Below are 25,778 nucleotides of genomic sequence, written 5' to 3'. Positions count from 1 at the left end.
AACGTGACTGCCTCTCCTATGGTGTGTGGAGTTTGTTGACATTACACCCACAAGCTATCCTGGTGTGTGCAGCACATATGGTCAGGTGACCAGCTAGTGTGCAGCAGTGACCAACATAGACGCTGAAGAAGAGCATGAGCATGACCATGAACAGCCTGAGTTGGTGGTGAAAAAACCCCCAACGTATTATATGGTGATACTTCAGGTATTCAGGTACGGCGACGTTGAGCAGTAAGAAGTGCTGTGTAAAACTTTAAAAGTTAAAGTCGCCACGTCCTGCAGCAACACGACCAATTTATATCAACACTTGAGACAGAACAGAGAAAGTTACGACGAATGCAAGCGAGAGAAAGCCAAGTCATGTAAAGTCAAAGACGAGACAACTGAAAGCTGCCAGAGCCTCATAAAACAACAAAGCACATTTACGCAAACATTTGTAAGTGTCACGCCATACGACAAGACCTCAAAGAGACACAGGGAAATCACGGACTCAATAACAAACTACATAATAACAAATGAAAAACTGAGCAATTTTGCTCGGGCTCGGCCCGCTGTGTTGTGCTACGGCCTATTCACTTGCTGGAATTTGTCATTTAGGTGACAACGCCTCAGTGCAACACAGGCAACTGAGTGTGTGTACGGGGCCGTGCTGTGCTGCTGTGCGAGCAGCATGTTTGACTGTGGGTAACAGCAGTCTGTTGATGGTTATTTACACTGTCTATAACAATAACTATGTCAGGTCAGGTCATTGCCCCCCTGATATAATGTAGAGGAAACACTGAATCAAGCAAGAAGATTCATGATACTATTTATTTACTATATTGTAATCGCAAATCGCGATATTGTCGCAAAATCACAATCGCACATTTTTCTCAAATCATGCAGTACTAAATGAACCTAATAAACCTAACAGCCTATTTTATTTACATTTTATTGTGATAACCAGATTGTGTCTATTTGACTTATAATAGTATCTACCAGCAAACAATTTATCATCAGGGCTGTTTTGGAGATGCTGATGAAAGCCTTTTGTACCTTGTACACTACTGTTACCATGATGCACCCATATAATGTGCACAGAATACGGGGGTAACAGAATGAGTTTAACACAAAGGCACTTTATTTGACAGTTTCTCATTCGGTCGACCTCTACATGATACCAAACAGCCCAGTGACTACTTTTCATCCTTTAAATAGGGAGACTGACTGATTACAAGTCTGAAGACACCTGTGATGCTAATTACAGGACACACCTTAGTTTAACATGTCCCTATCCCTACCTTATCGTAAATATTGACCAAACTGAAGTGGTATATTTCTGCTAAAAGAAGAACAATCAACTGCACTTTTACAGCTTTTCTTAAGAAAAAAAAAAGATGTGTTTGCCATACTTCCGACAGAATTCGGCTAAAGTTTAATAGACCAACTGGCCCCACTGGTTGCCAAGAGATGGGACACAGTAAAAATCCAGTGGCTATTGCTGTTCCTTTGTTGGTCACTCTCATGGACCAACACCTCAGGGAGGTGACCATACTGGGACCTTGCAGGTTGAAGTTCACAATGAGGCTGAAATAGGGATTCTTTCAAGATGGCTCTGCAGATGGCTGCCACAGTGAGTTGATGTGAATTGTTTTATCTGCTAATTCAGTGTTTTGCCACAGTACTTGGAGGACTTTCACCAGAGAGGAGCTTATGAACATCACAGAAACAACACCAGCGGATATATTTACCACTTTTTTAATTCTTCAGTGGAAATACTGGTCATTTTGGTCAGAAAAGTGAAATGCTTAAGGACATGAAAATGAGGTGATGTGCTTGTGCGCCTCCTCAGGCACAGACCACACTCCTTTATTGGGAATAATATGCGTTCACTGTGCAACAAATTGGTTGGGCTTTAGCTACTAGTGGAGACTTTTCTTCATCTTCCATTTTATGCTTCACGGAGACGTGGCTGTATGAATCAATGCCGGACTCAGCGCTGAAGCTGGCGGGGTCTCAGCTATTCAGGGCACATTGCCACATGCAGCTCTCTGTCACACTGAAAGGTGGTGAAACAGTGGCTGGTGTCACAATGTGACAGTAATCCTACAGCATTGTTCTCCTGATCTTGAATCTTTTTTCATAAACTGGAAACGTTTTCACTCCCCGGTGAGTTTGCGTCAGTCATTCTGGTCGCTGTCTCCATTCCACAGCAAGCCAGCATACAGAGGGCCGATCAGATACTGTGTGAAGCAGACTCCTCAGTTATTGTCCTACGTGACTTTAAGATAATCTCAGCCATGAACTCCCCAAATACAGACTGTTTATCAATGCCCGACCAGGGAGGAGAATATTTTGGATCACTATCCTATCACACTGTCCCCCACACTGCACAGGGACATTCAGACCACATCATAGTCCATCTGATTCCTGCACACAAACACAAATTTAAGCTCTGTAAACCTGCTGTGAGGACATCCAAAAAGTGGACCAGTGGAGCTGTGGAGGATCTCTTGGAGTGGCCTGAACTGTACATACTGGAATGTTTTCAGGACCGATACCAACGGTCTAGATGAGTATACAGAGGCTGTGACATCATATATCAGCTTCTGTGAAGACAGCTGTATTTAATTTTTATTTTTTTTTAATATACTTTATTAATCCCCCTGAGGGGAAATTCAATTTTTTCACTCCGTTGTCATCATTAACACACAGGTCTGAAAGACACACACATGCACAAACAGGACCTATACATGCACAAAGTGGAGAGATGTCAGAGTGAGGGGGCTGCCATGGACAGGCGCCCCGAGCAGTTGGAGGTATATATAGATAACAGAGTAATAGATAATAGATATAACAATGACAAACTCTGGTTCACGGCAAAGGTCAGACAACTAATGACAGGGACAGGTTTAAAGGCTAAATACAGGTTCAGCAAGGTGGTGAGAGAAGCTAAAAGACTAAACTCTGAGAAACTCCAACAACATTTCTCAGCCAGTGCTTCCGTCTGTAAGGGGCTCAGACAGATCACCAACTGTAAACCTAAAGACTCCCACTTCATTTACAAGCTGTGCCTGGCAAACCAGTTGAATGAGTTCTATTGTCCATTTGAAAGACAATGGCACAGTCCTGACAATAGAGGACTGCATTGCGATTGGGATCCCGCAGGAAATGTCAACAAGTAAAACGGAAAAGAAGACTACAGACCCATCACCCTGACCTCTATGGTTATTAAGTCTTTTGAGCATTTCATTCTGTCCCCCTCCTGGACCCCCTGTTCATCAACAAAGCCAACAGGTCTGTGAACAGCACTGTCATCATGGCCCTCAATTTCATCCTCCAACATTTTGGTGGAAATGTTATCACAGGCCTAGTTTTTCCTCTGGTTGTCCTTATAAGTTGCTAGCACTGCATTTAACAACTATGGGTACTCAGACACCTACATTATCAGCTCCTTCGTCTTGTCGTCTTTCTGCTTCTGTGATGCCCACCGCCATGTTTTTGATCATCCAAAGCCAGGCGGCCACACAGTGAACTCTACGTAGCACTGCAAAATCTGTGCGTGTTCACATGGCCGACAACTGCTTCATACTCCTACTGCCATGCAACTGCTTCCCCTCTGCCGCCTTCCCCTCATTGAAAAAAACTGGAGGCTGCCAGTTTCCGCACAGCAGTGTGAACGCAGCTTCAGGTGCCAGAGTGCATTAAAAAAAAGCATCAAAATAAAGCTTGTTTATCAAAGAAAGTGCCTTGGGAGAATCCCTCGGATCTCTCAACAGACTTCTGAGCTAAGCCCCAATTGTCCTCAAATCCTAGTAATGCCCTTGTACAGAAGTGTGGCTGCAGACTGGCCCCTGGCCTCCTGTTGTTTTGCAAGTGTAGACCTCGGGCAATGCAATTCGAGTATCTGTGGTTTAAAGTCTTTACAGATGCATCCAGAGTCATTACAGCTACGTCTGTTGGTAACACCCTGTAATGCCTGCCAATGTAATAATGTCCACAAACGTAATAAACCACAAATGTAATAAAAATGTGCAGCATTTAATGTAATAAACCCACAAATGTAATAAATTTTCCACAAACGTAATAGCCGCTGCCTACTACAAACGTAACACGCGATTTCCCACAAATGTAATAACTATTACGTTTGCAGGGATTTATTACGTTTGTGGGGAAGTGAAAATCTTTATTGTAATGACTTCCCACAAATGTGATAATACAATGAATAATGGTCGTTGTGGTTGTTGTTTGTTTGTTTGCCTATACACCTACTAATACAACTGACCGTGGGTGCAAAATCCAGCTGCTGAATCTCCGCTCTGCTATCACACAGCGGATCCCCCGCCCACCAATGGCACCACCAGGGGGTGGCCACGCCCCCCCCCTTTATAAATTTACTGGCCACCCCATTCGCCAGTGGTGACAAGGCGTTAGTGGGATCTCCCATAGGTCCGACTACCCACTAATCTGACCATGCAGGTCTACAACGAGTTTTATCATTTTAGTCCCATAATATCTAATCCAACCATTTTAATGCCATTATTCCGACCGTTGGATTTCATACCCAGTAGTCCGACCGCCAGTTAGTCCGACCACAGCACTTCCAACATGAAGCAATCTATGCATTTCTCCCTCACTGCGCCAGCACGGACTGTGAGGACAGTTGCATTTATCTCATCGACGGGAAATCACATCCATCTGCTATATGTGACGTACATGCCCTTATTTGGATAACACATTCTGGTATTCCCCATACATAACGCCTATTGACAGCGTAATGTGCTCTGGTTGCAGATGTATATTAAGCATTGATCTGTTCTTGCAGCACTTCTACAGAAAGTATTTTGTTAGAGACAAACCATCTATCTGTCTGTCATCTCACCTATACTAATGTGTTGCCTAGCCTTGACCAGCGAATTCATCAATTTGTAACAATTCGCCAACAAGAGAAACTGAGGCATATGTCACAACGTTACTTTTACAGGTCACAGGGGGCACAGGTTCACGGTGCCAAGCTGAAACCCCTGATATAACATGAAATCCCCAAAAAACTTAAGTCTTTTTGCTTTCAAAATGAAGCAATAAATTGTATAAAAATGAAAAGGACTCGTATGGTTAGTTTAACAACTTTAATGTAATTAAATTAAATCAAACTCAAATTAACACGCGTCCGGCTTGGACGTTTCACTCAATTAACACGGCACATCAAGCCAATACAGAAAACAAATAACCCCCATTGTGCATTTACTGCTTGTTTATTAATTCCAGTCACATTTTGTGTGTGTGAGATTCTGCTTGTGTGTGTGTGCACCTTGAATATCATATGTGAGGCTATTTCATAACTAAAATGGTGGTGAAAATATTTAACTTTGCTAGATAGCATTTCTCTGAGCCATTCGTTAAAAAGAAATAATTTATTTGAGTGAAAAGAAGGCAACATAATGCGGAATTATAGGTTAAACAATCTTTGCTTCCTTTTATTTAGTTTGGATAACAGTAGTAGCCTAATTGTAGCTGCAGCAGCAACAGCGTTAGTTGCCAACAGCTGTCTTGTTTTTATTTCTTTATTACCTCCGCCAAGGTTTTGCCAGCGTTGGTCTGTTTGTCTGTTTGTTTGTTTGTCTGCAAAATAACTCAAAAAGTTCAGAACGGATTTTGATGAAATTTTCAGGAAAGGTTGATAATGGGACAAGGAACAGATGATAAAATTTGGTGGTGATCGGTTGAAACAAAGTGGATAAAATAATAAAATGGCAGCAAATCCGAGCTGCTTGGCGGAGGTCTGTGCTCTCCGAGTGCTTTTCTAGTTACAGATATGCAACGTTATTTGGCCATGGTGATTGCCGCTTGCTGTTGGTTTGCAGGACTTCTGTTTTTCTGCTGATGTTGTTTTTTTTTATCTATGTACACTGTCTTGGTTCGTCATGTCAGAGGTAGTGAGTTTTGAAGTAGAGACATTTGTGTGTTTTTGCATCTTCAGCACCAAGGACAGCGCTTAAAGTGATTTTGTTATAACCGCTGCCTGTAACAGGCTCGGGGACATCTTCAGCACCAAGGACAGCGCTCAAACTACGGTAGTTCTTGTCTGCTTTTGTCATGTAGTGAATTCTACTGTTGGCCTCCTTATGGAAAAAATGTAATAAAATTTGCATTTTTTAGAACTTCTTAATGTTTTATTTGTGTGTAGCTTATGGCAGCCAGTCAGCAGCCTAGTGAGTGGCAATGTGTGATGTGCTATACAGCAGGAAAAAAAATACCATGATGTCACTCATTCATTCATAATAATAAGTATTTTTTTTTTGTATTACATTATGCAATGATATGAGTGTTTGTTAAATATACTGTATAGCCTAGTAATCAGAATAAGAAAGACTATTGAGCCCCGGTTTCTTGTTACATAAAGCAAAAATATGAGTATTTCTGTACTTGCTTCTGTTTGTATCTGCCAGTACCTGCTTTTTCCCAGTGATTGTTTTGATTACAATAAATGTACACCTTTAAATTAAGCTGTATATGTGTCTTTTCAAGGAAAAGGATAACTAGCCTATTTTAAAAACAATGAATCGCCTAACACATATACATAACACAATAAAACAAAATTATTGTGGAACTCAAAATGTTAACTGTATTGTTATTAGTCTATGCACATTAGATCATTAGTAACATTAAATGTAACACAATAAACCCAAGTATATCAGCAGGCGTTTCCTTAAGTCTTTCTGATAGTTTTTTACTAGCCTATATACTACAACAGTGTAATAAAATCCTGAAATTATGGCTTTTAGTTTTGGTGTGCCACCCCAAGATTTTAAGTGGCTCCATCTGGCCACCCCTAGTCAGCAGCTGGATTTTGCACCCACGGTCAGTAGTATTAGTAGGTGTATAGGCAAACAAACAAACAACAACCACAATGACCATTATTCATTGTATTGTTACATATGTGGGAAGTTATTACAATGAAGATTTTCACTTCCCCACAAATGTAATAAATCCCTGCAAACGTAACGTACATTACAACGTACAAACTTACAAACGTACATTTGTGGGAAATCGCGTGTTACGTTTGTAGTAGGCAGCAGCTATTATGTTTGTGGAAAATTTATTACATTTGTGGGTTTATTACATTAAATGCTGCAGATTTTTATTACGTTTGTGGTTTATTACGTTTGTGGACATTATTACATTGGCGGGCGTTACACATCCCTTGGAATAAAAAAAAAAATGGTATTAGAAGGTTCTGATTAATTTGTATTTGCAATTTGATCTTTCAGTGCCAGACCAAAAGATCTAGGGCCAGAACAAAAAACACGTTTAACAGCATCTGACTGTGACTTTGTTTATCGGTGTGTTGGGTCTCTGTGTTTTGAGTGGTTCTAGCAGAGCACAGAGGGCAAGCGTGGGAAAAGAACGCAAAATCAACAGGGCAATCCCAGCACAGCACAGAAACTGGAAGTACATACAGCATTCACTGCTTACCTCAGACCTACAAACAAAACAAAGACAGTACAGAGAGAGGGAGAGATGGAGGGAAGAGGGTGAAGGGAAAAGATATAAGGGTGAGGGGATGTGCTGCGACAGAGGAAAAAGGCAAAACCTACTCTGATAGGTCGAATGCAGCATCCACATCTGTTGTGCCATGTGATGTCATTTAAAAACAGTGCTTCCAAGTATCCATTATAAACTGCTGCATAGTGTTGGCTGTTTGATCAAATATGCAAGCGCACACACACACACACACACACACACACACACACACACACACACACACACACACACACACACGTGTTACCTCTCTATGGAAGCGTCTGTGCTCACTTCTGCCCTGTCGGCCTCCACTCCTCCCAGACTGTTCCACCTCCATCTTCTCTTGATTCTCCAGCTCCAAGGCCTCTAACTTCTCAATAACACCGGAGCGACTGCAAATCAACCCACAGACACACATATAAAACTAAGTATTTCCTATACATTATCAGTCTTCTTAATTTTTTTCCAAGCACTATGGCCTTGTATGGTAATGGTACTAAAAGGCATTAAGGCCTATGGGACGTGGTGTCAGATAATATATCCTAAGCTCCATTTTAACTGAATAATTCCAAGACCTAAACTCAGTATCTGAAACAGGAACTACAAGTCTTCTGTATGCTTTCCTGTTTACACTTCCACTGCATCTGAAGAACCGTTAAAATAAGGCAAATCAGACTGATAACAGATTTAAAAATGAGCATTTGAGAGAAATTTGAGAGCAATACAGTCATCATGTTGCTCTTTGTCTTTTTTGTAACCGATAATTGATTGAATTTTTTTCATCTACAATCAGCTGAATGTTTTGACTGTTTTTTTGTTTGCTTTGTGTGCTTTTATGTATTAGTGTTAAAGCGTTAATTGTGATGCAATTTCCAGAAACCTTTTAAAAAAAATAAATAAAAAAGTTGCATTTACTATGTGCTGCTATTTTTGTCACTTCTATGCACCCTGGTCAAGTCGCTGCAGCATCTCTCTGCTTCCTGCTGCCGCAGTGATGGAAAATGAAAGGCTCACTAACATAAGCGAGCTAGCTATATTTACGCGCTAGCTACATCATCGCACTAGCTACATTAGCTATGACGAACCACTGGCAGCCAGAAACAAACATTGATGATCCACAGGTGGTTTGATAACCCAAACAAAGAACGCATTTTCTTGCGGTGGCCTTTCTAAAATTAGTAGCAGTGAAAGTTGGAAAAGGAGTTGACAATCAGACAGTGTTAGCTATCAGGTTGATAAGTTGTCTACTTTGGCAGGTTGATAAGTTGTCTACATCCGCATTATATAGGGACATTTCCACAAGTATTTAACCAAGGATAATAATCCAAATCCATGCTTGACTGACAAGCACTTTTACTATTCCTCATGACAAGGAATTCTTTTATACCATGTAATTAATTCAGTTTATACAATCCTAACATACTCTCCTCTATTGAGCATCCAGCAGTGATCATAGCCTAAATATCAAGATTACAATTAAGTGGAGACAAATTGTTCTTTCCTACTACACGTAGATCATAAACCCAGAAATATAAAAATGACTCAGTGAAATCAATGAGAAATATCAACCTTACAGGCCCTTTTATCCAGGAAAACCACAGCTCCCCTTTGCTTGCATTTATTTACAGGCAACTCTCTCCAATATGGCAGCGCTGCTGATGTATTGCTGCAATGGGTCGACAAAGTCAGTGCAGCATCTACGTATATATATCTATGATGTAAACTATCAAAGGTCTTTATCCTTTGCGGCTTTCAACTTTTAACAGTCCATGCTGGCTTGAATCCTGGAATCGCTGCTTGCAGCTATATTTAGGGTCCAGGCAGCTAAGCTGCCAGGACACTATTATAATCCTAGGTATTCGTCTTCTTTCTTCTTCCGAAAAATCATATTTCTCATGGGCGAAAACTCACCAAAGGTCCAGTCTCATGCCAGATATCCTCAGCTGTAAACTCAAGCCAATAGTCCTGATGGTGGTGCTACAGCAAGCGTCTAAAGTTCACAACTTTGAAAATTCATAACGCATCAACCATACGTGCTACAGCTTCACAACTTTCATCAAACTGTAGCCCCAATACTGAAGAAACTTTTGTACATTTAAACCTATTAAAAATGATGACGTTCCTCACTCTGTTTTTTTTTTCAAAAACTGTAAAACTTAAACCTATCTCCTCCCACAATTTTTGCTCAATAGACACCAAACAGAGCATCTTCAGACTGTCCTACAAAAACTACATTTCTCAGATTTTTGATTTATCAAAAATTGAGCCTACAGTGCATCAAAATGTTTGACTGTAAACGGTACTGTAAACATATACATGCAAATTCTTGCTAAATAAATCTTCAATGTTCATGAAAAAATGACAAAATTCTAGAGTCATGGTAGATGATGTGTGGCAAATTTCAGAATTTTATCTCAAAAACTGAATTTCTGACAGCATTTTGAATTTTGCTCTAATGTGAACAATTGGAGTCAATGTAAAAATGGCAATTTTAAACAACAGCTTTTCACTTATGGAGCAAATCAATCATTGTTACAAACAAATTACCAACATCTCCATGCTGTCTAGATGCAATATGTGTACTTTCAGATTTTTGTTTCGATAACTGAATTTTTTACAGTGCTTTGAAATCTGCTTTTCCATGCATGGACGGCTGCTAAACCTGCACGTCTGGCTTAGTCAATTTGTGAAGCTACACATGAATTGTCACTAACTAATTAGCTCAGTGAGATAGAATAGATTCCTAGTCTCAGAGGTTGTGAGTTCAAGCCTCAGCTGATGCAAAAGGCAGATTGTGTTGCTAAATTCCTAAATGTCTTCCAATTCTTCTGCTTGTTGCTCAGAAATGCCTATAAATGCCCGGACCCGACCCATCGCTGCGCAGCAGTTATAATTCAATTTGTATTTGCTTCCATGCTGTATGTTAAGTTTTTTGCAGGATATTCATAATTCCCTCCATGCACCTGAACATAACTGAAAGCAAAATCTAAAAGGAGAAAGACATGTTTGCAAGATAGATTTTTGTCTCTTTTAATAATTATTTTATGGGTATTGTTTATGCCTTATTAGATAGCTAATGGTAGAGAGATGCCAGGAAAAAAAATTGTAGTAGCGGAAATTAAATGCAATAAAAGTCACTGGTCAAATTCCACACCATCTTCATGGTCAGGGACTTGAGCCTGGTTTGTGTGACACTGTAAGGGGGAATTATCTATTTTATGGACTGATCTGACGTCTAAAGAATCTCTCTAAAGATTACAAATTGGTTGCTGTTGTGACTTTTACGTAAAAGCGAGTACTTATTCACTGTTGTATACATGTAAAATGGTACAAATCTGAAAGGAGCTGAAGTCATGGTCTCTGTGGCTGTTGTATGTGTATGTCTGTAGAGAATGAGAGTTTGTGTCTGTCAAATCCCTAACTAGCCCAGATGAACCAGTAATGTGTTTAAGGGCCAGTATGTGGCAGTCCTCCCATTTTCCTCTCCTCCTCCTTTTCCTTTCATATCTGCATGGATAGAGGGACTAAATGGAGCAGTAAGCTGAATGTGGGAGGAAAAAGATGATCTCCACCTCACCCACTTGGTTTGTTTGAAATGCTGCCATCTTTGATGTGTGTAAGTATGTGTAAGACCTGTGACCTCTTTGCAAATAACACCAGTGGCTGTCTGTTTATACAGTCTATGCTTACAGTTAGTAAGACTGCAGATAAAAAAATTTTAAAAATCTGATTTTCTCAGGGTAGTCAAAGGGCTTCACAAATCCCAGTCTTCATTTCTCCTCCCTTCCAACAAAACTACACTGACTGTGAGAGAGTATGTGTGTACATCAAAAGCTTTGGAAGTATACACGTCACTGAACTGAGTGTGTCTGTGCATATGTGTATATGTGCCTTTAAAAGGATAAGCCAAAAGGCTCAAGTATTTCCAGAGCACAGTGTTGGCAGTATAAATCTCAGATTCCAAGAAAGCAATCCACTAACCTGGTTCATTAGGTTCAATTTGACGCTGATTAAATACTTCACCTATCAACGGACAGCAAGGTGTCATCAGGCTTCTGTCAAACCTGTGTGTTAATGTGTCCCTCTTGTTCCATTTAAGCTCAAGGTCAGGTATGGCTCAGTCTATCATACAAACTTTTCAAAACCAGCATTTACAGCTTGGATAAAGCAGAGCTTCATCTCAAGTGATCACTATAGTTTTGCTAAACCAGACATCAGCTGTAATGACACAATAGACAAAAAACCCTGTAGAGCAACTTGACAATGATTCATGAATTGGTTTTAAATGGACACTTGACCAACAGTCCTATGCTGTCATTAGGGTTATCTGGAAGCAAGCTTTAAAACACGCTGCACTGTGTTGCAAGTTTAGATACAAAGGTAAAATTTATAAGATGCACAGATTTTGACAACTCTGTTTTTTGTTTTGTTTCATGGGTTCTCCAACTTCATGGAAGAGCATACTAAATTTCTGGAAAAAAAAAAAAAAACAAAAAACATTAAAAGGATACTCTACTGATTTTCAACCAGCTTTGCATCATTACAGTGTGGGTCGTAAGTTTCAGTGAACTGTGGTAAAGCTCAAAACTGCAGGATGACCCGACTCTATCCAGCGTATTGTCTTCGTCTGTAAGGCCGTTGCTCAAAATACAGACTGAACTTCCACATTTTCGTATCCCTGCCCCCTGAGATACAAAGAGTACAGAAGCGGATTAAGATAGAGACCCAACCCTCTCTCTCTCTCTCTCTCTCTCAAACTCCAATTAAACTGTAACACTAAACAGTGCAGATAAAATACAGACCAAGATTCTGTCACTGCATTGCCTATTTCTCACCTAAAATGTCTTCAGAAACATGTTTAAGCTTACTGTAATTGGAGATCTTTGTTACCAGCTGGCCAACATATTCACCCACCACTGAGAGCTTTTATTGGTTCGGTACAGCACAGTGCATTCTGATATAGAAATTGTTTCAACACATAAATAGATGAATGCTTAAATAAAAATACTTTCCTTTACCAAATCGCACTGGTTTTGCGAGAGGACATCTCTCCAGTTTCCCACTCTGCTGTTTTAAAACTCCAGTCTACTCGAGTATTACTGGGCACAGATGTTCCTGTACACTATCCCAGCCACTTGGTTGTTCCTCTCCATGTACGCTGATCCTGCTTGCATCTTACACCCTGCCACTATGTGCTGGACCGTCTCAGGGGCATCTTTGCTCAGCCTGCACCTGGGTCTGATCTGCTGTGGTAGATCCTGGCCTCTATGGCCCTTGTACTGCAATGACTAGTGCCTCCGTGCTGTCTGTCAGTCCAGCATTCTCCAGCCACTGGTAGTTCTTCTTGATATCAGCCACTTCCTCTATCTGACGGTGGTATGCACCATGTAGGGGCTACTGGTTCTAGTTCAGAAAGGTTGCTGTGGTTGCTTCTCTTTCCCATATGCCCTTTCAGTATGTTTCCATCTCAGCTCTGTTATTTCCCTGCCACTGAGAGAACACCTTGGCTGGTTCAGTGGAGAACATCCTGTTTATTCTCCTGGCTTCTACTTCTTTGGTGTATCTTTTCAGCCTAGTGGCCAGAGCTGTTAGTCTTTGGAGAGCTTGTTGTATTTCCTTGGTACCCCTTTATTCACCATCTTTCCTCTTTGAAGCTCTGCTAGTTGGCTAACTTCTCTCCGTGTTGCCTTTATCGTGGCCTCCAGCCATCTCTTCCATGGAGGGTACTGGTTCCTTTACCACCATAAATACATCGGCCAACCCTGATGCCTCTTTAACACCCTTCCTGCCATTTACTGTGGATTAACACGACCAGACCTGCGTTGACAGCGTGGGAAAATTTCTGTCAGCTGACTATGTTGCGCTCTCTGTACTGTGAGAATCGCTGCAGGCCTCCCTGCTGTCACCACCGGCTTGTTTTATCTACGATTCGAAGCACATCTGCTGAGGATTATACCGGGTGTCAAGTTGCTGCCTTTACACTGAAGCCTGATCTCTGCAGCGGGCCCAGTTCTGGGCCCGTGCTGGTAAGTCCCGCTACTGCTCTGTCACTCTTTCTGTGGATCACCGCAGCTACTACCACTCCAACGCTGTGGGCTCCGATCGGAGCCCCTGCGTGTAAGTGCCTGTGCCCTCTCTGTTGGCTCCTACGCTTAATCTCTAAGCTACCATGAAACTGTGCACTTTTAGCCCGTGTACTGGCCTCCTCTCTCTATCCTTCTCCCCCAGGTACCACACACACCAAACACTGGCTCCGCTTACCTCTCCCTCCGGCTGTATCAGCTGCTCCTGCTTCGTCGAGAGGATCACAGAACTGGAGGGACGAATATCCACCCTGTACCAGATCCGTGAAGCTGAGCTTATAATGGATACCATCACCTTCAGCCCTGCACAATCTGCCTCCCTCTGTGCTTCTGGCTCTGATGCAGCTCCCTCCGGTCCTGTTGCTGCTCCTGAGACCGCTGAAGCTGCTCCTCCCCCGGTGCCAGCTGCCGCCGCTGCTGCTGACCCCCCTCCAGACACCGTTTCTGACGACTCCTGGATACGTCAGGAGGCCAAGCCCAGGGCCCTGACCAGTTCCATTCCATCGGACCCTGAGCCCTGGTGCCTGGTCCCTGCTCTCGGCAGGAGAGGGAGGCGCTCCTCCCACTCGCCTCATCACAACATCCAGCTGGAGAATAAGTTTGCACCCCTCGCCTTTCCTCTTGTTGATGAGGAGCCCGAGCGTCCTCCCCCTCTTTCTCCATCTCTGTCCCAGGGGTCTCACGGCTTACCGTCACCTCCGAGGCCCTCTATCGCCATACGTGAGCGCTCCTCTCTTCGCAAGACTCTCCACTCCATGCCACTGTTTACACCAGCACCGCAATGCGCTCCCGCCCCCCTCTCTGCCCGTCCCTCTCCAGCCACTTCATCGCCTCTGGTGAGACCCCACATTCAGCAGCTCCCTCCGGTCCTGTTGCTGCTCCTGAGACCGCTGAAGCTGCTCCTCCTCCGGTGCCAGCTGCCGCCACTGCTGCTGACCCCCCTCCAGACACCGTTTCTGACGACTCCTGGATACGACAGGAGGCCAAGCCCAGGGCCCTGACCAGTTCCATTCCATCGGACCCTGAGCCCTGGTGCCTGGTCCCTGCTCTCGGCAGGAGAGGGAGGCGCTCCTCCCACGCGCCTCATCACAACATCCAGCTGGAGAATAAGTTTGCACCCCTCGCCTTTCCTCTTGTTGATGAGGAGCCCAAGCATCCTCCCCCTCCTTCTCTGAGGCCCTCTATCGCCATACATGAGCGCTCCTCTCTCCGCAAGACTCTCCGCTCCATGCCACTGTTTACACCGGCACCGCAACGCGCTTCCGCCCCCTCTCTGCCTGTCCCTCTCCAGCCACTTCATCGCCTCTGGTGAGACCCCACATTCAGCATCCCCTCAACCCCTTTTTCCTCCGACTACTTTAATTATTGGGGACTCATTAACACAACACATCCGCTTTTTTAATGCCGTAACGCATTGTTTCCCCAAAGCCACAGTCCCAGTCATCCTGCAAAACTCCCAGATCTGCTGAACACATTGCCGTCCTCCATCCTCAGGATTATTGTTCACATTGGAATTAATGATTCATCCCTTCAACACTCTGAGGTGACCAAATCACAGTTCAGACAACTCCTACAGTTCCTAACCAGCACTGGCAAATCCATCTTCATCAGTGGACTGCTCTCTCCTCACGGCTGTGGGATAGAAAAGTTCAGCAGAGTCCTCCAGCTCCAGACCTGGCTCCAGTCTGTCTGCAGGGCACTCAGTGTAGGCTTCATAGATAATTTCAACTTGTTGTGGAATCGCCAATCCTTGATAAAACCCAACGGTATCCATCCAAACAGACTCGGCAGCTCCATGTTAAAAGCCAACCTGCAGCACGCTGTCCAATCATACCCACGTGACTGACTGTTTACTCACCTCACCCACTCACACACAGGTCCCTCCCTCTTCTTCTACTGTGCCTTCTCAGTGTACCGCTGTCTCTGTCTACTCCCCCTACAGGCCCTTGCTGTCACTACACCCCTCTGCTACTGCTTTCCCCGTTGCGACCATTGTAACTGTCAGACCCTTCCTCCCTCAGTCCACTTTCAAAGCTGGAAATAAAAATAACCTCTCCTACATAAAACTGAGTGCCCCTGCCTCCTCATCTCACAAGCATGATAACGCCAATGCGAATTTCGGACTGTTAAACATCCGCTCGCTCACGAACAAGTGTCAGCTCATACAGGATCTTATCACGGACCATAAGCTTGATTTTCTCTGTTGAGGATTTATTTATAGCTGTCAACCGCATGACTCTACCGTGGCAAGTCCTGCCGGTTTCTACCCATGCCTACCACACATTTGAATCTATCACCTCACAGTTATCTGGCCCCATCCCCACCATCGTTGCCATTGTGTACCACCCCTCCCCCAAACCAAATAAGGAGTTTTTAAATGACTTTGCTCAATTCCTGACACATCTTTCCACACTCTCTCCAAACATATTACTCCTGGGTGACTTATCCGCATGGACAGTATCAGCAATGCTCTCACCAGAAATTTCACATCTTGCATTGACAGTTTTGGACTCCAGCAACTCATCAATTTCCCAACACATTCAAAAGGACATACTCTCAACTTAATATGCTGTTCTCGTCTCTCTCCTGTAAACTGTAAGGCAATTCCTCTCCCCTTTTCTGATCACATGTTAGTTTCCTTCAATGCTAACCTTGCACTTTCCAAAATCAATCTCCCACGCACTATTTCTTTCCGTAATATTAAGGACATTAATTTGGACATTCTTTCCTCTGGCATTAACTCCCTCCCCAACGCAGACAGCTTTTCCACCCCTGATGAACTGGTACTCCATTACAACAACAGTCTTCATAATCTCCTGGACTATCTTGCCCCACTTAAAACCAGATCTGTCACTTTTACCCGCTCTTCACCATGGTTCACTCCCGCTCTCAGACGCCAACTGGAACGACTCTACAATAAGACTGGTCTCACTGTGCACACAGAAATATATCACAACCACATTCTCTACTATAAGGAGAGTATCTCACAGGCTAAATCCTCATATTACTCTCGTTGAATCAACTCAAACGACGGTAACTCAAGGGCCCTGTTTTCACTCCTCAGCAACATTATTCAACCTCCGGACTCACTTCCTCCACAGATGTACTCTACTGCCTTTTGTAATACCCTTCTATCCTTTTTTACTGCTAAAATTCATAACATCCATCAGCAACTTGCTCCCAGCTCCTCTCCCTGAGTGCGGCCTTCGACACCATCTCACACACCACCCTCCTGGACAGACTCTTTTCTATTGGCATCACACACACCCCCCTCAACTGGTTCAAATCCTACCTCTCTGGCCGCTCTCAGTTCATCCAACTCAAATCATTCACATCACAACCACTCCCAGTCACCACAGGTGTGCCCCAGGGCTCTGTCCTGGGGCCCATGCTATTCATCATTTACTTACTCCCCCTTGGCTACATCTTTCGGAAACATCATATCCACTTCCACTGCTACGCGGATGACACCCAGTTCCATATTTCCACCAAACCCGACTCCACCCTCCCACCTTCCTCCCTCAATGACTGCCTCCTTGAAATAAAATCCTGGTTTTCATCCAACTTCCTCAAATTAAACAGCGACTAAACAGAAATTCTACTCATTGGCACTAAAGCCATCCTATCCAAATCCCCCAGTTTCACATTATCTATTGACAACTCTGCCATTTCTCCTTCCCCACAAGTCAAGAGTCTGGGTGTCATCCTCGACACACTTTTTTACACTTCCCATATCAACCACATAACCCGGTCAGCTTACTTCCATCTCCACAACATAAACCGCCTCCGCCCCTCTCTCACAACTCACACAGCTCCCATTCTGGTCCACAGTCTCGTCACCTCCCGGCTTGACTACTGCAACTCCCTCCTGTTCGGTCTTCCACAAAAAACTCTCCATAAACTACAACTGGTACAGAATTCAGCAGCTCGTATCATCACAAGGACCCCATCCACTCACCACATCACACCCATCCTGCAACAGCTCCTCTGGCTCCCCATCACACACCGTATCCAATTCAAGATTTTACTGCTCACCTTCAAGGCCATTCACAACCTTGCCCCTCCATACCTGTCTGACCTCCTCCACACTGCCACACTCGCTCGCACACTCTTCCTCCATCCATCTCTCCGTTCTCCCCACCTGCCTGGCTACCATGGGGAGCTTTGCTCCCCAGCTCTGGAATTCACTCCCCCTGACCTCCGCAACACCACATCTGTCAGTCTGTTCAAATTCAAACTCAAAACACATCTGTTCAGACTTGCCCATTTCACCTGATCAAATGCACTATGTTCTTACACTGTCTTACTGTCTTTTCCTCTATTTTAATGTATTTGTATGATGTTTTGTATGCTGTGTTTCTTGTCTGATGTATGCTTTTTTTTTTTATCTCTGCTGTAAGGCGACCCTGAGTGGCTTGAAAGGTGCCCTAACAAATAAAACAACAAATAAAATGTATTATTATTATATTATTACTGACCTTTCATTGAGGCCGTTTGTATCTACTGGGGCTTGATACCCAATCTCGGACTGTGGGGGGTGACCTGTCATCCTGGCTCCCCCTTGCCGTAGCATTGTTGAAGTAGTTACGATAGTAGTTGGCGATTGCAAATGTTGGAACTATCCTCGGATCACGTATCGGTGCCGATCACGTTATTTTTACAAAATCAGAATCGGTAATAAAAGATTGGAGGAATCAAAACAACAACAATGGTCAGGTTTTTCATCTAAGTTGCTCACTGTTGCCTCCGCTTTCCAATGTATAAAGTGTGGCGATCCTGTATATTTTATAAACATATATTTTTTATAAGACAGTCAGTTGATGGCTTGCTCACTTCCAGACACACAGGTACCTCCAGACACAACCACCGGTGCTATCGCCAGTGGGATGGCTCAATCAACTGAGCACAGGTAGACCGGCCCCTACATTATGCTGCTCCTGGCAGTATGGTGAGAGTCGCCAGCGAGTGAGACATGAGCCAGAAGTCCTCTGTGTACTTGGACTACCACGGCATTCTACACCGCTCAAAGTCCGCGAAATAAGTGCGCTTCCCTGTGGAATATCATCCATCCAGCCACCGGCCTCACCTCAGAGATTCCGCCGTGGACATCAAGGGATCCTACAGAGCCTCCACGCCTTAAACAACACCGGAGCATTACGGCATTCACCCAAAGTCCTGTGAGTTGGCAAAAGCCGGGGGTTACTTTCCGTTTCATTATTCCTTATTTGGAACTTTCGGGCCGGGTTGATTTATAGTTTTGAAACTGAACTGAGTCAGAGCAAACAGTGGATTCTCTTTACCTCCTTGTTAATGAGAAAACCTTTTGTTTAGCGAACTGTGTGGATTGAACTGAATTGAACTGTGAACTGTGATATGTTATTTGGAAACAGAGTGGAGTTCCTTGTTTGAACTGGATTGAACTGACTGAACGGAACATTTCTTTTCTTTGGTGGAAAGAATATATACTTTCTTGAAACTGATTACGGTTGTATTTGTATTTTTGAAAATTGAGTATAATTCTTTTGTTCTAGAGAAACCAGGTAAAAACAATTTAATTTTGGTGTTAAGGGACCTGTTTTATGGATTTTATGGTTTCTTTGTGGGGTTTGACTGAGTAAAAGAAAAATATTTGTTTCATGTGTCAAACCGCTACAAAAGATACAGGCTTATTTTGTTTGTTGAAGACAAGAAGAAGATATTTAATTTGTTTACATTTTGTGCTGCTGAACCACTGATAAACTTTTTGGATACTATTTAAATAAAAAAAACAAACCTTATGGGACAACTTGGATGCATTCTTTTTTTTTCCCTTTCTTAATGCTTTGCAAAGTATCGGATTGGACTTGGTTTCAAGATAAAGGACTCATATTGGATCGGATGTAAAAAAAAAAAAAAAATGTGATCGGGACATCCCTAGTTGGAACACTGTGCTACCAGATGTTTCTTAGTTAGTCTTGACTGTGGGTTTTGAAATATCCATTGGTCTCACATGCTCTGCATATATCTGCATATATCCCCTATCACTGGGGTTGCTGGTAGAGTAGCTTTCCATCAATTCCATGTTCTCCGCCTTTGCCCATGTATGAGATGTCCCATTTGTCATCAGGTTGCCCTGGTTCCCTAGCAACGGACGCAGACCTTGTTGACTCAGGTGACGTCTGCGGTGGTATGACTATCAGTATTGTAATCACTCCGATCTGAGGTAGACAGTGTTGGGATTCACAGGACCACAGATGATTTGTCATTTGGTAAAATCATCACTGGACATTTAAAGGCTTCCTTCTGTGCATGTTCTTTGTTCTCCAAACAAAGACAGCTATTTGACACCCATCTCCAGGATGTCTCACCTCACACCTCAGTGAGACACAAGTCTCACAACTTGATTGGACAGGACTTTTATAGTGACATGTGACTCTGTGATGTCACAGACATCTGTAGAAGGTCTGCTCCCTTCAGACTGTCCTGCCCTCTTAGTAGGGAACTGCGGAGCAACCCACACCTCTTTCCTGCTGGGCCTGGAACAGCCCAGATGCTCAGGCCCTTGCTCCTTGCCCTGAACCATCAAAGGTGGGGCAATTGCTCACAGACTTTTCTTTTTCCTGGACCACAACTTGCCCACGCTCAAGGCTGAGGCAAACCTGAGCCAGAGAACTTAGACTTGCAAGCACAAGGTTTGTAACTAGCTTTCCAGCAACAAGGAACTAAGTGAGTTAGCACCCAGTGTCTAACTCTGCAAGAACCCAGAGTGACTGGCTTCCTCGGATCAGAACCTTTGGAACAAGGACACAGCAAAGACTGCAGCTGGAACCACAGCTCTTCCCAGCCTTCCTCTGCAAGCTAACAAAGCAGCACACCACCAAAGCGATTCTTCTTCCCATCCACTCAAGGATCGATAATGTAACAACTGGGTATAGCTTTATCACAGCCTTATCAACAGGCTAAGCAAGACTGTTTAACTTGTTGTATGTGATTTATTGCTGTCATTGAGTTATTGTTGTGATTGTTTGCAGTTAGGTCATTGATTAGTTGGCTTCGCCAAAGCTAAGTGTTTAGTTTGCTAACGCTGTTCACAAACAGATTCTTGCACACAACTAAACAATCTCTGCACTAATCCAGACTATTTGCAACACAAATCACATTCACATAGACTCATTAACAAATAGGCATTCAACAGAGCTACACCCAAACAGGCATCTCAAAGTTCCCGCTTCTTTTCCTTTGTCTTTGTCCTGACCACACGGTCAGACAAACACCTCCCCCGACCTGATGCCAGCTTTGATTCGGCCATCTTGAAGTTCTATGTTGTCAGCCATTTGTTTTGTAGGCCAAACGGCTCTTTGATCACCACACCTGCCTCTCTCTCTCTCTCTCTCTCTCTCTCTCACACGCACGCACGCACGCACGCACGCACACACACACACCAAGCTTGTATATAGTTATTTAGAATTTGTGTGTTTTGGTTTGCTTTGCTAGTTCGTGAATAAATATAATTCTTTGGAATCATACCTGCTGTCTGTTTAATGTTGCACAAGAGTGAATGAATAGTCAACCTCTTCGGGCACTACAGTTAATTCTGGTTGTTGTCATTACTTTAATTATTAATCAAAACTCCAAATTAATATTTTAGCGTATTTTATGAGACTGATATCTTTAACTGGCTATCATTTTTCCCTTTACGGGAGGGTCCAAAACTAACTTTTGGCTGGCTGGTAAGTGAAATTTTTTACCAGTCAGGCAGATAATTTACCAGCCAACCAAATAATTAATAATTTAAAGGAAAAAAAGTCAAGTCACTTAATGCTGCCGGTGGATGAGACTGGGGGATGGCGGCGGCGGGAGCGGCGGGATTAGCAGCAGCAGCAGCAACATTAACCTCCGTCTCTTGGTTGTCAGTCGGTAAAATCTCAGTCTCAGCAGGTTCTTTTGCTTTAGTTTTTTGTTTTTTTGCGGGAGGCTCCGCAATACCTGGCCAGCATCGCCACGTGATACTTTTTCTTACTTCTTCTTCTTCTTCTACAGGGGCTCAGAGCATGGAGGTACATTAACAATAGGTTCGTTCGAGATGAGCCAGGCCTGTGCAGATTCGATCACCAGCGATCGGCGCACAAAGCATGCTGGTTAGTTTTGTGTCCGACTTCATCCCGACTTGGTCTGACGTATTACAAAAGTGGACAGTGATAAAACCGCGAGAGCAAGGCAGCCGCAGTTTTTAGAGCCAGGTGCTGCGGTTGCTCTCCACTGACTGCACCGCCTGGCTCTCACCTGATCTAACAGCTGATTGGTTTAGATGTCGACTCAACAAGATGACATTTCAGATAAACTTTTCATTTTTGTTGAATTTTAGAGATTAAGATTGTATTTGTCTGATTTGAAGGTTTATACTGTAACAGAAAACATGTTGTGTGAATGATGGTGAAGTTTAGTTGTCAGAGACTAAATACATTCATCATAAACTATACAGAGTCTACTGTATATTAATATTCGACTTTTTTAATTATTGACGTATTTAACAACACAGAGACTTGTGGTCAGTGGGATGTGAGGATTCTTAAACTAACATCTGTGCAGATGTGAAGCCCTGACTGTATCTGACTGATCTTTAATGAAAGCTGTTGTCTTGTATTTTTTTTCCTCTGAAAATATGAACCTTATAGTCAAACATAGTTTATTTAGCCTGTGTAGTTGAGGGGACAGGTCAAACTGATATGATGCTGATTTACAGGAGAATTCTTATCAAATAGAGGATAAACCATGAACATAAACTACAGATCACCTGTAAAGCATTTTAATAAATTAATCTATCATAATTAAAACAAATGGAGACTGAGAACAAACTGATATATGGGTCTGATCACATTTTTAATGAATTGACATCATTCCAAACAGGATATTAAGTGCAACACACACCGCCGCCGGCGCGGCGCTGTGGCCGTCAAGGGCCGCTCCCCAACACACACTGGCAGCAGCGCACAGCGGCACCGTCAACATGTATTTCCCACCCCAGCCCTCTAGGTGGCTGTACCTACACTAGTTGCCAACGGTTGCTGACTGCTAGTAACAGAAGAAGAAGAGGAAAAACTTTGAGGCAACAACAACTTGAATTTCACAGGTGAGTTTCTTATTAAAGTCGTCTTATTAAAAATTTGAAACAACCGGAGTTGATCCTACGAGACGAGACGTACATAAAAGGCTTTTCTCACAGCGCCGCCATGAGCGCTGGCCGCACTGGAAATAGAGCAGTGGGCTGAAGCAGAGCCATGTGGTGCGTCGGCTGGCGCCAGTGTGGGTTGGTTCATAGAATATAATGGAGGCGGGCGTTTTGACGCGCGGCATACGGCGGCGGTGTGTGTTGCACTTTAGTGTGTCTGTGACTTCTTGTACGCACTGAAGGCTGCTGGAAACTGTCGGGAAACTGTCCGACTTCACCGCGGCTTTTTGTCACCGCCCCCCGCTGCGGCCGGAGGGCGGTGACAAAGTAGCGGAGTGAGAGAGTGGTACATCCTGTCAGCCGAGGGGTTTCCTATCTGTGCAGCCAAGCAACACAGCACCTCCACGGACTATTACAACCAGATGGTCCCGGTGTTTCCTCCGCAGGCTCCACTTCACTTAGTTGCCCGACAAACCCGCTGCTTCTTCCCACTTTAACCTGAATAACAAACTGGGGCTCAGTGCTCTGGTTGGATCCAAACGCAGGGCTCAACAATAAGGATTGCCCGATTGCCCGGGGCAAGTAAAACTCACGGTCGGGCATGTAAACTAACAACTCACTTGGCCCATCGGGCAAGTTGCTAAAAATAGTAAAAATTAATAACTAATTGATAAAATAAATGTATTTTAAAACATGCTCTTCTGCTCTGATGCAGCGGTCTCTCTGCCTGAAGTCACAGGCACAGCTGTGTAACAATGTCCTGCCCACAGCCCCCATTGATATTATTTTGCGCGACGGACACTTCGTATAATAATATAACAATATACTATTTATGGTGTTATGCCATCGTGTCATTTCTGTCTCTACGTGGTCACGCGTTAACAATTCTCCTCTGCTCTCTGTATCGCACACGACAGAGTTCTGACACACACACAGGTGAGCATGCTAGAGCGGCTCGGGCCGCATTTTCCTGACCAAACCTGAACCCGAGCCCAGTGCAGTTTGTCAGCTGACAAAGTTATTGAAATGGACAGTGTGTAAATAACCATCAGATTGCTGTTACGCACAGACAAACAGCTGCTCGCACAGCAGCTCAGCACGGCACTCATGCTGAGCTTGTGTTGCATTGAGGTGTTGTCACGTAAATAACAACTTCCAACACTTAAATAGGTCATAGCACAAAACAGCATGTCAAGTGACTTTTTACTTAATTATATTCAATAAAATTGTATGTTCCTAAATCTTGAGACACCTCATATGTAAGCTAGACAGACATTTCACCTGCTCATACTGTGCACACATGTACTGTATGTACTTAGTCCTAAAGAGCCCTTCTGGTGCCAGTAGATACATAGAAACATCCCAGCAGGCTGTGCTTTGCAAGCATACAAAAAAGTTTCACGCATGTGAAAAATATTTTTCATGCGTGTGCTTCACTTCCGCTGCTACAACTCCATCCTAGGGGAAACACTGCTGTGTGCGTTTTGTGCAACAGGTGGATGTGGTAGTCTACTGGTAGAGTAGAGAGAGAGCTAAGTAGCGTTGAAGTACAGTAGAGCAGGGCAGAGAGAGGGAAGCAAAATATATTAAACCCGGTGTTAATACAGCAGAACTGGAGAGAGGGGTGAAAAATAAATAGAGGTGGGCATGGCTCAAGTAGGGCGCAAAATTATAGACGGAGAACAACTGACAAATTTTTCAATTTAAGCCCTTTTTGTGTAGGAATTAAGCTACAATACATGACATATGTTGTTTTAATTAATAAATACAGTGTGAATAAAGATTATATAACATAAAAATAACTGCAGTCTTTGTTATTTGATAGCCGCTTAAATTAAACAATTTTTATAGGGCAAGTAAAAACTGACTTCGGGCAAGTAGATCTCTGACCAACTTGCCCGACCGGGCAAGTGAAAAAAAACCTTAGCGTTGAACCCTGAAACGGAGAGCCGGGGCTAGCTGGGAAGCTAGCGGAAGCTAACTGGCTGTGCCTCCCTCCGGTCATGCTGTGGCTAACGCTCCACTAGCCTCACAGCTGCGCCTCGCCAACGAGCCTAACAACAGCTATCCACCTCGGCGCGCTGTGTTAACGTCATGACTGATGCACTTACGTGACCAAAGATCGTCTCTGCCTGAAATACGCATTACTCTGCCAGGAAACCAGCCGATACCAGCATCGTTCTCCAGTAACAAACAAAGCATTTTTCGCTGGTAAAAAAAATAACTCGCCAGAGTGGCAAGTGGTCTTAACAATTTACCAGCCAGAGACAAAATCCGTAATTGGCGAGTGGCGAGTGTTAGTTTTGGACCCTGCTTTACGGGAATGGTGCCCCACAAGGTGATTTAATGTTAAATAAGTCACATTATTTAACATAATTATTAATTATTATTAATTATTTCCGATAGCCAATTGACCCCAACATATTTGGTGCCTCCGTGTGAAGCCTGAATTTAAATCCCTACATATTTGATGCCCCTTAGTGAGACCTAAAAATATGTTCCCAACATATTTGGTGCCGCCATATGAAACCTAAAAATATGTTCCCAACAGCAGGTATAGCAGTAGAAGTCTTGCCTAAAACCCCTACTGGATGATGTTCGCCCAGGCCGGGATTCAAACCCCAACCTCCCGTGTGAAAGTCAGTAGCACTAACCACTGTCTGGCCGAGTCCAGCACCCTGAGGCTATACACTAAGCAGAAAGAGGGCGGCCGAGGACTAGTGAGCATCAGAGCCACTATCCAGGATGAAACATCCAAAATCCAGGGGTACATCTAGAAGATGGCCCCAAAGGATGAGCTGCTAATTGAATGCCTCAGACAACAGAAACCTGATGAGGGCAAAGAGGTGGAGGAGCAAACAACATGGAGGGACAAGCCCCTACATGGTGCATACCACCGTCAGATAGAGGAAGTGGCTGATATCAAGAAGACCTACCAGTGGCTGGAGAATGCTGGACTGACAGACAGCATGGAGGCACTAGTCATTGCAGCACAAGAACAGGCCCTTAGCACAAGCTGGGATAGTGTACAGGGACATCTGTAC

At 43.6% G+C, this 25,778-nt stretch overlaps 1 protein-coding gene across 6 annotated transcripts in view; it reads right to left on the bottom strand.

Moving 5' to 3' along the window:
* Window positions 1-25,778, bottom strand: part of LOC125880983 (myosin phosphatase Rho interacting protein) — a 164,615-nt gene that overhangs the window by 59,999 nt on the left and 78,838 nt on the right. For all 6 annotated transcript variants that reach the window (XM_049563858.1, XM_049563857.1, XM_049563856.1 and 3 more), the window contains one exon: window positions 7,769-7,895. In XM_049563858.1, coding sequence (XP_049419815.1) covers window positions 7,769-7,895 — 127 coding nt within the window. The remainder of the gene's footprint in view (window positions 1-7,768; window positions 7,896-25,778) is intronic.

This window comes from Epinephelus fuscoguttatus, linkage group LG20 (assembly GCF_011397635.1).
Source record: "Epinephelus fuscoguttatus linkage group LG20, E.fuscoguttatus.final_Chr_v1".
Lineage (NCBI taxonomy): Eukaryota > Metazoa > Chordata > Actinopteri > Perciformes > Serranidae > Epinephelus > Epinephelus fuscoguttatus.
Note: the sequence above shows the minus strand (reverse complement) of the source record. Positions and strands in the feature narration are given on the sequence as shown.